At 43.8% G+C, this 12,876-nt stretch overlaps 1 protein-coding gene across 1 annotated transcript in view; it reads left to right on the top strand.

Annotated features, from left to right (window-relative positions):
- The window catches only part of sgsm1a (small G protein signaling modulator 1a), a 57,509-nt gene that overhangs the window by 15,001 nt on the left and 29,632 nt on the right, over nucleotides 1-12,876 (top strand). Inside the window, exon 3 of the mRNA XM_072664452.1 lies at nucleotides 6,121-6,196. Coding sequence (XP_072520553.1) covers nucleotides 6,121-6,196 — 76 coding nt within the window. The remainder of the gene's footprint in view (nucleotides 1-6,120; nucleotides 6,197-12,876) is intronic.

The raw sequence follows: 12,876 nt of genomic DNA, 5'->3' as shown, positions 1-12,876 counted from the left end.
TTTACCTCAGGCTAACCCAAGCTAAAATGCGAAGTTGAGTGAAAAACTTAGCTAGCTAGGTGCACGGTCCCTTGCAGTAGCGAAAAAACATAATATAAACAAAATACAAACGTATTAATTATTACTAGGGATGTTCCCGATCAAATTATTTTGCTCCCCAGTCCGATCCAAGCCTCTTAATACCGAATAACAGCCGATAGCGACCCGATCTCGGGGTTAGCATAAATGTTACAGCCATACAGCTTAGCTGAGATGAGCTGCTAATAAATGCTGAGGTAAAATGTCTTTATTTTTAGCCCCAGTTTCTAAAATGAGACATTCTGGACTGATCAATTTAGTTTTACTTTTTTTTTTTATTTTATAATCTCGTCTGATTCATCTGCCTGAACATTCAGCTCCCAGCTCCTACACACTCTGGACTGGTAGCCATTGTTGGTCTACTGGTGTAAAATAACTGGTTTATAGTGGGTGAAAGTGCTGGGATTTTTGGGTTTCTGTTGCATAGGTGTATGTATTGGCATTAGCCAACATAGCTCTTCAGTGCTGGTCGCACATTCATTCCTTTCGAACCGTGATCGCTAATACATTAGCATCGCTTAATTAGCATTGGTAAAAAAACAAGACAGTCTGTTGTTCTACAATTTCTAGCGATTGTGTAGGTTTCCGGGGTCCATCGTAGCTGCTACGAGAGCCATTAGAGCCGCAGTTTAATAATCGCATGGCTAATAATAGTAATAATAATAAGTGGCAATCATGGGGGTCCAAGCACTGCACTTCATTATAAGTACAGTTGAACACAAATGATGGTAGCCCTGTATTTAGTCTCAGAATCTTGGCTTCTGAGGACTGTATTCAAGGCAGATCTTGAACACACATCGCTTATGACCGAAAAAAAAAGGGTGAAAGTGTGAAAGAGTCTAAAGGCATATATATAAACACACACTGTTGTTCACACCAATTTGCAAAAGTCACAATTGGCACCAGGCCTGCCTGCCTCCCAAGCTGATGTTATTGATAAGATTCTTGTATATTTATTCCACACTGCTAGGGAGGTCAGTAATGATCACATTATTCCACTTCAAGCAGGCTTTTCACTTTAAAGCCTCATTTGCAGGCATTCAAACTGGCAGGCTGGCTTTTATTTCAGCTGCCTTCCTGCTTCCAAAATACAATATGGACATTAACCAATGCTGAGCCAGTGGCACTGTTTCAGCTGTTGCCAATGGGAGTGTTAAAGGAGTATATAGCAGAGTTTGTTCAACCTAATCAATTATGTGTATTATTACCTCGAAACTTGCTTATGATGAAAGCCTATGGGTAAACAATTTCAATTGAGATGTCCATTTCAAATGTTGTAAACGTTCCAATGCGTCCTTTACATTGGCTTCGATGTTAAGCAATACATCCACAAGAGGGCACTAGGGTCAAAAAAGGATCTAAAAAAATCCAGCAGACTAAGGTGTGTCATATTTCTCAGCGGATCGCTGGTTCTAATCCCGGCCATGCTGCCAGCCATCGTCAGCCGAGGCCCAGAGAGAGCACAATTGGGTGGGTAGGTGGCGCTCTCCCCCTCACATCGCTTTGCTGCGATGCTTGCTGTGATGCTTCCTTCTAGACGTGAAGAATCAAATTCCTGTTATATAGGCGTGTTTTTTGATCGTTTCTTTGTGGAAACTCAGCAGGTGCCCATTGGCGTCCATTGTTCGTGAGTTTTGTCGAAACCATTGTTCTTGCCAACGGACAGCCTGGTACAAACCCCATAGATGGATATCGCTTTCCGTCAGCGGAGACCGAAACTCCCGCCGACCCCTCTTCATCCCCCTTCATCCCTGAGACCCCTGCTAGATGTGTTGGCTACACAGTGTCGCAAGACATCAGACACCGATGACTCACTCGCTCACGGCTGCGTTGCCCACAGCAATGACCCTGCTTTCCGAGCTTGATCCCTCAGGCCTCCTGATTACTTCAGGGCTGGTAACTTCCCGACCTTCATCGTATCGTATAAAAAGAAGCCACCAGAGAACCTACAGGTGTCTTCTTAGTTTGATATATGAAATGATGGGGCACTGTTTCTTTGCCCTGCATGTATCCCTCCACCATTTTATTCATATGCGATTTTAAAAACACAAGATCTTCTCAAAACTTCTCAGAGAATAGACGTCTGGGTCTAATCACCACCACCGGACCACCATTAGCTGCATAGAACGGTCAGTGGCATTTCAACAATAAGGAGTTCGGGATCCTACTGTTGTTCCTCTTGTCATGTTCACCCCCCTGCAAGGCCTGTCTCTTTACCGGCGGAGACTATATAAAGTTACTTGCGTTCTCAAGGCGGAGAAGAACACTTCCTATTGTGTGCTATTTTCAGAGCGTACGCATCCCTGACTCATTCCCACTGCTTTAACTCTGAATAAAACACTTGATCTTGGAGCTGTGAGGCTAACTCTGACACCCCACGGCCTCCTTGGATCTTCTCAAATCTCAGCTCTCACCATTTAAACAGGCTGTTCACAGAAATACAGAGGTTCAATCCACCCCTGAGAATACTTGGGAGTACAGGGCTTAACTAGTGTGTGGAAAAATAGTTTAAGGCATGGTGTTGGATTACAGAACCTTAGAAAAGGGAAAGGTAGTGTGTGGAAATAGATTTTTGCTCACAGTTGCAAGTAGTCCTTTATGTAACATCAGCTAAAGTAGATATTATCTGTCTAACATCAGCTAGAGTAGCTTTCCTTTATCTAACATCAGCTAGAGTAGTGAACATCTAACATCAGCTAGAGTAGATATTATCTATCTAACTTCAGCTAGAGTAGTGAACATCTAACATTAGCTAGAGTAGATATTATCTGTTTAACATCAGCTAGAGTAGTGAACATCTAACATCAGCTAGAGTAGTTAACATCTAACATCAGCTAGAGTAGATGTTATCTGTTTAACATCAGATAGAGTAGTTAACATCTATCTAACATCAGCTAGAGTAGTGAATATCTAACATCAGCTAGAGTAGATATTATCTGTTTAACATCAGCTAGAGTAGTTAACATCCATCTAACATCAGCTAGAGTAGTGAACATCCAACATCAGCTAAAGTAGTAAACATCCACCATCAGCTAGAGTAGTGAACATCTAACATCAGCTAGAGTAGATATTATCTGTTTAACATCAGCTAGAGTAGTAAACATCCAACATCAGCTAGGGTAGTGAACATCTAACATCAGCTAGAGTAGCTATCCTTTATCTAACATCAGCTAGAGTAGTGAACATCTAACATCAGCTAGAGTAGTGAACATCTAACATCAGCTAGAGTAGCTGTCCTTTATCTAACATCAGCTAGAGTAGTGAACATCTAACATCAGCTAGAGTAGTTAACATCCAACATCAGCTAGAGTAGTAAACATCCAACATCAGCTAGAGTAGATATTATCTGTTTAACATCAGCTAGAGTAGTGAACATCTAACATCAGCTAGAGTAGTGAACATCTAACATCAGCTAGAGTAGTTAACATCTATCTAACATCAGCTAGAGACGATATAATTTATCTAAGTTTAGCTAGAGTAATTAAATCTAGCTAAATTTATCTAGAGTACTTAACATCTATCTAACATCAGCTAAAGTAGCTAACATCTATTTAACATCAGCTAGAGTAGTTAACATCTATCTAACATCAGCTAGAGACGATATCATTTATCTAAGTTTAGCTAGAGTAATTAAATCTAGCTAAATGTATCTAGAATTGTTAACATCTATCTAACATCAGCTAGAGTAGTGAACATCTAACATCAGCTAGAGTAGATATTATCTGTTTAACATCAGCTAGAGTATTTAACATCCATCTAACATCAGCTAGAGTAGTGAACATCCAACATCAGGTAAAGTAGTAAACATCCATCTAACATCAGCTAGAGTAGTGAACATCCAACATCAGCTAAAGTAGTAAACATCCACCATCAGCTAGAGTAGTGAACATCTAACATCAGCTAGAGTAGCTATTCTTTATCTAACATCAGCTAGAGTAGTGAACATCTAACATCAGCTAGAGTAGCTATTCTTTATCTAACATCAGCTAGAGTAGTGAACATCTAACATCAGCTAGAGTAGCTGTCCTTTATCTAACATCAGCTAGAGTAGCTGTCCTTTATCTAACATCAGCTAGAGTAGATGTTATCTGTTTAACATCAGATAGAGTAGTTAACATCTATCTAACATCAGCTAGAGTAGTGTACATCTAACATCAGCTAGAGAAGTTAACATCTAACATCAGCTAGAGTAGTGAACATCTAACATCAGCTAGAGTAGTGGACATCTAATATCAGCTAGAGTAGCTGTCCTTTATCTAACATCAGCTAGAGTAGTGGACATCTAATATCAGCTAGAGTAGCTGTCCTTTATCTAACATCAGCTAGAGTAGTTAACATCTAACATCAGCTAGAGTAGTTAACATTTAACACCAGCTAGAATAGTTAACATCTATTTAACATCAGCTAGCGTAGTTAACATCTATCTAACATCAGCTAGAGTACTTAACATCTATCTAACATCAGCTAAAGTAGCTAACATCTATCTAACATCAGCTAGAGTACTTAACATCTATCTAACATCAGCTAAAGTAGCTAACATCTATCTAACATCAGCTAGAGTACTTAACATCTATCTAACATCAGCTAAAGTAGCTAACATCTATCTAACATCAGCTAGAGACGATATCATTTATCTAAGTTTAGCTAGAGTAATTAAATCTAGCTAAATTTATCTAGAGTACTTAACATCTATCTAACATCAGCTAAAGTGGCTAACATCTATTTAACATCAGCTAGAGTAAAGTTAAAATCATTTAGCTAACACCAGCCAGATTAGCTTACCTTTAGTTAACACTAGCTAAAGCAGCTAATATCTAGCTAACGTCGGCTACGACAGTTAACATCTAGTTAAAACAGCTAGAGTAGCTGGCTTATGGCTAGCACCAGCTGGGGTAGTTAGCTTATTTAGCTAACTTGTACTGCTTTAAATGTTAATGAAGGCTTATTCCTACAAGCGTTCAACCATCAAAGCTGCCGGGAGCAGCTTTTTTGAGAGCATTACTCGTAAATATGAGGAACACTCACACTTTTTACAGTCAAACCCATTAAATTACTAAATATCGAGCCTTTATTTAGTCCCAGATCTGGATATCTGGATAAGCAGTCCGTGAAGCCCCCGCAGCTGCATCAAGACATGCGAACGTGTCTTTAAATGTCAGAGTTCGAGTGGGGCTGCCGGGGACCCTTAACTGCAGGTGGGAGAGGATGGCATGCCGGGAAATGCCAGGGTACAGCTGCATGCGCCCCCAGTCTGGCCTCGGGAGCACAATGGATCACGGGGTCATTTGCCGGACCCTGGAGCTGGTTTCGAGCCCAAGAAAGCTCAGAAGTCGGTGGTCTGGCTAGGTCCGCGTGGAAACCAGTGGCAATGGGCCTCCCCCCGTTCTGGCCCCAGAGGGTTCCCGTTCCTCGGAATTGACGGTCTCTCAGATGGGACGATAGGAACTTCTGAAGGCCGTCAGGATTAGGTTTGGTGTAGATGCTGTAGCTGCATTCGGTTGAGTGTGTGTGTGTTCAGTGTGTATTTCTCTGATGTCATAGTCCTCCCTCCCTCGTGCCTTTTGTTGCGTGTGTAATGTACCAGTGAGGAAAAACACACATCTACAGGAAATTACCAGCGGCCCCCACAATCAGCAAATCAGCACCAGCCCCCTCCAACGGCCAGTTGGAGAGTTAATCACCCTCACAGCCAGACGCCTCCACGGCAGAGAACGAGATCCTAGAAGTGTGTGTGTGTGTGTGTGTGTGTGTTGACGGGCACAGACGTTGGCACAGATGGTTGGCTGCGGGCTTCGGTGGCCAAAGCCAAGCCAAAAATGCATCACATGAGTTACTGTACCATCTCCATCTCCATCTCCATCTTCATCTCCGTATCTTCTGAAATCAGGGGTAGCTCACTCCTCTGGGAAAGGCCTTTATCAGCTCCATCTTCAGCGAACGCAGTTCCTCAGATCCGAGGGAGGGGGCGCTCTTTAGATGTTGATTTCGAATGCGTTTACTGTACCGATTTTTACCATTTGTACATGCGTGTGTCCGTCACAGGTGAAGCAGATCATGGAAGAAGCGGTCACAAGGAAGTTCGTCCACGAAGACAGCAGCCACATCGTCTCGTTCTGCGGTGAGTGACAGCGACGACTCTCGAGGAACCTTGCTCGTCCAACTTGAATGCTAAGGTTGGCTAGGTTAGCCTCAGTGTGCTAATCAGTCAGCTTCTAGTTTTTAAAAAAAGCGTTTGTGGACACCCCTTCTAATGAACGTCTTCAGTGGGACGGTGGACGGTGCGTCTTCCAGTAAAACAGCCTTCCTTCAGAAGAAGATGACGGAAACGAATGGAGCAGGTGTCCCAATATTTCTGTCCATTTACATACATTTAGGGCCCGAACTGATAGTCGCTGTTAATTTTTTTGGGTGGTGTTGTTTTCTGGAGACTGTGTAGTATCTTAGCTTATCTGTGTGTGTGTGTGTGTGTGTGTAGTGGGAGGCATTGTGGGAGGTGGGATAATGACAGGTACGCATGCACGCACATGCTTCGAAAAATCACACCTCAGGAGGGGGTGATGAAGCGGTAACATGGGCTATGTTCTCTGCTTGTGTGTGTGTGTGTGTTGTCGAAGACCATTGTAGGACCACTTCTATTAAACTAGCTTTTGCAAGTTACGTCTCTCTATTTCTCTCTCTCCCTAAACAACTGCATGTCTCTCGCCCCACACTTTTCCAGACGATACAGACTCCTTTGTTTTCCTCGCGTCTGAAGACTCGGGAGCTGTTGTATATCAGCTAAATGTTAAAGCCAGACAGTGTGACGATGTGATCAAAGGGCACTCAGTCTCTCTCCCCCGTCTCTCTCTCTCTCTCTCTCTGGAAAGTCGTGCTCAGGGCCGCGATGCGTTTATGGGTTTATTATGAGACTCCAAATCCTATTTCTCCCAGGTAGGTATTTCCTCAAGTGCTGATGAAAGGAGTCTGGGAGGAAAGTCAGAATTAGCATATGCCACGTCTGGTGGAGAGGGAAGACGGACGAGGAAGATGGATAGGGGGGGAAAGTGTGTGTGTGTGTGTGTGTGTGTGTGTGTATGTATTATATTATATTAAATTACATTCTTATTCCGTTTTTTAAAGTTCAAGTTTCCAACATCTCTTTATCTCTCTGAATAAAAAAGGTGTTACTGTCCCTTTAAGATGTTAAGATATGTAAATGAGATATGTAAATGACCTGTTCTCTGATTGACTAGCCTGTGATCTTCCACTGCTGTAGTCTAAATGGGTGGGGCTAAACTGCTGTAGGCTGAATGGGTGGGGCTAAACTGCTGTAGGCTGAATGGGTGGGGCTAAACTGCTATAGGCTAAACAGGGTGTAGGCTGAACTGGGGTGGGGCTAAACTGCTGTAGGCTGAATGGGTGGAACTAAACTGCTGTAGGCTGAATGGGAGGGGCTACACTGCTGTAAGCTGAACGGGTGGGGCTAAACCGCTGTAGGCTGAATGGGTGGGGCTAAACTGCTGTAGGCTGAATGGGTGGGGCTAAACTGCTGTAGGCTGAATAGGTGGAACTAAGCTGCTGTAGGCTGAATGGATTGTGCTCTTTTTTTTGACGTCTCTCTCTCACACACACACACACACACACACACACACACACACTCCCGCACCATAACATTGTCAAATCGTGACATGTGAGCGGAGGTAGTACTCTCGACAAGCGTGGCATGACATGACATTTGAAATTGAGTGTTATGTCATATTAATAACACCTCCGCTAGCGTGCCGTAATGGCTGTTTGGAATAAAGGCCCACCGGGACCACTTCAGCCTGAAGGAGCTGCCTGTGGGTGTTTTAACGGCAAAATAATCCCCTTAAATCATCAAAACACCACCGTCCACTTGAATAAAAACACCTACCTGCACTTCCACTCACTGCCCACTTCACCAGCCTCGCAGCTCCACCATACAGGGGTACAGACCGTAGGTCATGTACTGCTAACAGGTCCTGTATTGTAATCAGAATCCGATCAGAGTAGATCCAGATGCTAGGGATGTCTTGATCCCATCCGATCCGATCTGATCCGAGAGTTGTAGCTAAAGGAGCTGGGAGCTGAACGGTCAGGGAGGTCAGTCGGTCAATCTTTTGTAAATTGTGGGACTGTATTATTCATTGAAACACAAAGATCAGATCAGATCGGATCGGATCGATATTGGCAGATGGTCAGCATTAAGAGACTCGGATCGGATATGGACATCCCTACCGGATACTATCCGGATACAAAACGCTATGCTAAAGCCAGGTGTAAACGTACCCATAGTGTTTGTTAGCAAGGTTAGCCTAGCATTAGTGATTTATTGACAGGAAATCAATGATGAATTTGAAGCTAATGCTAACATTAGCGACACATTCATTTTTGTCAAACAGTAGCCGATATTGAGGGCAAAAAAAAAATCTATTGCCCCTGGTAGAGTTGAGTTGTATTGACTTAAAATCGAACAAATAAGGTTCTAAAGGTTCCAAGAGCTGTAATTAGCGAGGGGAGTCGGCGAGGGGGGCCGACACAGTGGTCACTGACGTGGCTATGTGATGAAGCCGACAGCATTTCTGGACAAAACGTGGCCTTTACTTAACCTGACTGACCAATTACGGGCAAGGCCTCCACCGCCACAGAGTTTTTCGCTAAGTGTTTTTGGTAAATGTCACGCTAGTCTGCCGCTGCAGCAGGAGGGCTTGAGCTAGCGATAATGTGTGTGTGTGTGTGTGTGTGTGTTCTGACAGTGTTCTGGCTTCTCACAGCCTGTTATTTACTTCACATTAGCCCCTCCACCCTCTTCTGATGCTCTAGTAGCTGGTGTGTTTGTTGGCTCAGAGCAAATTAGCATTTAGCAGGACCCTCAAAGGAGTAACGTTAAATGACAAAAGTATTGGGACACTTGCTAATTCTTCCGTTGGAGTAACTTCTGTTGGAGTAACTGTTTCTACTGTCCAGGGATCAAGGCTTTTTACTAGGTTTTGAAGCATTGCTGCAAGGATTTGGTTGCATTAGTAAGGTCAGGAGATGTTTGGATAAGCGTCAATCCCACCTCATCCTCAACTTCTTAACTCCTCAGCACATCACAAAAGTATTGGATGGGGCACCATCATTTCCAGACAACACCATGAATTCAAAGGTTCATCCAAACATTTGACAGGACAATCTAAGGACACGACCGGGTTTACTTACTTTTTCTAGCCTGCTTTTTGGAGGTTAACACCAAACACAATATTAGCAATATGTAAAGACCCGTGAAGATGGCACTGAAGTGAACTGGCCTGATTTTGGGAGGAGTGTTGGGTTGCAAGTGGTTGCGAATCTTGCGTGTGACCTGGGCTTTTTGCCTCCAGCGACTGCTTTAAGTCTGATGCAACAGCGGGAAATGAATCACAACTTCTTACGTCCCCTCAGACACATATTTTCTGTCTTTAAAACTCTTTGAAACCCTCGCAAATCAGCCTCCTTTTAAAGACTCCACACCTCCAGATCTTTGAGTGTGAATATTTTTCTGGCTGGTGCACAACAACTGGACAACTGGACAAGTGGACAAGTGTCCAGAAGTTCATACAATATGCCTGCACAGGGTCGGGAACTAACGTCTGGCTAACATCTCTGAAGAACATCAAATCCTACCGAGGTAGCACTGCATCATTTGTTTTGAGACCTCCCCCTGACTGTGATTGGTTCTAGTCACTGAATCGTTTGTTTTGAGACCTCCCCCTGACTGTGATTGGTTCTAGTCACTGGATTGTTTGTTTTGAGACCTTCTTCTGACTGTGATTGGTTCTAAGCTCTGCATTATTTGTTTTAAGACCTCCCTCTGACTGAGATTGGTTATGAACTCTGCATTGTTTGTTCAAAGACCTCCCCCTGACTGAGATTGGTTATGAACTCTACATTGTTTGTTTAGAGACCTACCCCTGACTGTGATTGGTTCTAGTCACTGGATTGTTTGTTTAGAGACCTCCCCCTGACTGTGATTGGTTCTGAACTCTGCATTATTTGTTTTAAGACCTCCCTCTGACTGAGATTGGTTATGAACTCTACATTGTTTGTTTTGAGAACTCCCCTGTCTGTGATTGGTTCTAATCACTGCATTGTTTGTTTTCTCCTGCCTGTGTAACATGATTCAGATGTAAGTATTGGTATATGAGAATTCTCCGTCTGCAGTCTCCCGTAGAGACGCAGCAGAAGACGGTCACTCACACGGCCACTGTGGGGAAATAACATCCAGCTCCTGATAAGCCTGCTGGGCTCTTTCTGCTGCCACGATTGCTCAGCTGCCTGCATCTCTGCATGGTGGTCAGAGATAATGGAGGACTCGTTAGGAGGGGCAGGCAGGGTGGCGTGGCTGCCTGTGGAGGATTAATTAACACAGCAATTGCAAACACATTTACTCACCTCGCCCTGAAAATATCAGCTCCACCATTTATCACCGCCACACATGATCAGATGCTGGGATTAACCCTGGATGAACCTGTGGACGAACCCTTTCTTTAATGGTGGATTGCTTCGAGCATCCTGATTGGTTCCAGCAGGGGGTGCTGCAATACTTAAAGGGAAGAGGATATAAAGAACTGTAGCAAATTAATACACGCTGAAGTATGTGGACACCCGAGCAACACATTCATATTGACCTTCCCCTGGCTGTGATTGGTTCTAATCTCCAGTAGGGTTTTTTCAGAGACCTGTGACTGACTGTGATTGGTTCTAATCTTTATTAGGGTTTAGTTAGATACCTCTTACTGGCAGCATTTGGTTCTAATCTTCAGTAGGGTTTGCTTAGAGACCTTCCCCTGACTGTGATTGGTTCTAATCTGCAATAAAGTTTGTTCAAATACCTCTTACTGGTTGTTGATTGGCTCTAATCTCCACCAAGTTTGTTTATAAACCTTCCCCTGGCAGCAATTGGTTCTAATAGCCAATAGGATTTGTTCAGAGACATCTTACTGGCTGCAATTAATTTCCAATGGGGGGTTGTTTAGAGACCTCCCCCTGACTGTGATTGGTTCTTATCTGCAATAGGGTTTGTTAATTGTTGACCTCCTACTGGCTGTTGATTGGTTCTAATCACCATATAGTTTGTTCAGCGATTTCCCTCTGACTGAAATGGCTTCTAATCTTCATCAGGGTTTGTTCAGATACCTCTTACTGGCTGTTGATTGGTTCTAATCACCATCTAGTTTGTTTAGACACCTTTCCCTTACTGTTTTTGGCTCGAATCTCCACCAGGTTTGTTTAGAGGCCTTCCCCTGGCTGTAATTGGTTCTAATATCCAATAGGGTTTCTTCATAAACCTCTCACTGGCTGCAAATAGTTCTAATCTCCAATGTTTTTTTTTTTAGAAACCGCCCCCTGACTGTGATTGGTTCTAATCTCCATTAGGATTTGTTCAGAAACCTCCCCCTGACTGTGATTGGTTCTAATCACCATTAGGATTTGTTCTGACACCTCTTACTGGCTGCAAATAGTTCTAATCTCCAATGGGTTTTTTAGAGACCTCCCCCTGACTGTGACTGGTTCTAATCTCCATTATGATTTGTTCAGAAACCTCCCCCTGACTGTGATTGGTTCTAATCACCATTAGGATTTGTTCTGACACCTCTTACTGGCTGCAAATAGTTCTAATCTCCAATGGTTTTTTTAGAGACCTCCCCCTGACTGTGATTGGTTCTAATCACCATTAGGATTTGCTCAGAGACAAATTTGTTCTCAGACCTCCCCTTGACTGTGATTGGTTCTAATTACTACCATGTTTGTTTTGAGACCACCCCGTTAACTGTGGTTGGTCCTGCTAACAGCATTGCTGTTCTGAGCTCTCCCCCTGACTGTGATTGGTATTGATCACCATGGTACCATGGTATTGATCACCATGAGACCTCTCCCTGACTGTCATTGGTCCTGACGACTGCTGTTCACTCAAGTATGAAGAGCTAAAGATAATAACATCCAGTCTGAAAACAGAAGGAAGGAGGAGTGAATAGCCTCCTTTGCCGTCTGTACGCTGCTCTAGCTTTTATGTGTGAAAGGCCTCTCGGGCTGCGGTCACTGCTGGTCAGTTCATAGCCGTAACAGGAGCGCTCCCGGCACTGCTGTGTGTTTTATTCTCAGCACTGAAGAGCCATTAGCACAGGCAGGGCGGCTGCATTTTTAATAAGCAGAGCTGCAGGGGCCTGGGGTGGCACCATACACTGCATTCCCCCCCTCACACACACACACACACACACACACACACACACACACACACACACACACACACACACACACACACATGCACAGTGTCATTTCCTGGGACAGATTGAATTGTGGGTTGGGCTTGGTGTGGATATTGCTTTGGAAACATCAGAGACTGCTGATGAAATTGTACTGCCCTTGTTAACTGTACCCCCCCCCCCCTCTCTGACTCTCTCACTCTCATTTACATTCTCTCTCTCTCCCTCTCTCTCTCTCTCTTCATCTTACCACAGGAATTACCGGTGGTGCTGCGATTTAGAGGTTAACAAACATTAACACAGTAATACCACAGTGTTACTAACCTGCTCCCCCCCCCCTCTCTCTCTCTTACTCACTCACTCTCGCGCTCTCTCGCTGGCTCTCGCGCTCTGTATTGATTTGTGGCTTTCAGTGTTTCTTCTTTAGACTCCATTTCAGTGCAGTCTAAATCAGTCTGAGGAAGATTCTTTAACTCTATTCACTAAACACCTGCTCTCTATCTCATACACACACACACACACACAGAATGGCTGTGTACAAGAAAAAGCATCCGAATGGAGGGAATATGAAGGA

This window comes from Salminus brasiliensis, chromosome 20, assembly GCF_030463535.1.
Source record: "Salminus brasiliensis chromosome 20, fSalBra1.hap2, whole genome shotgun sequence".
Classification (NCBI taxonomy): domain Eukaryota; kingdom Metazoa; phylum Chordata; class Actinopteri; order Characiformes; family Bryconidae; genus Salminus; species Salminus brasiliensis.
The sequence above is the reverse complement of the archived record's forward strand: the minus strand, read 5'-3'. Positions and strand labels throughout refer to the sequence as shown.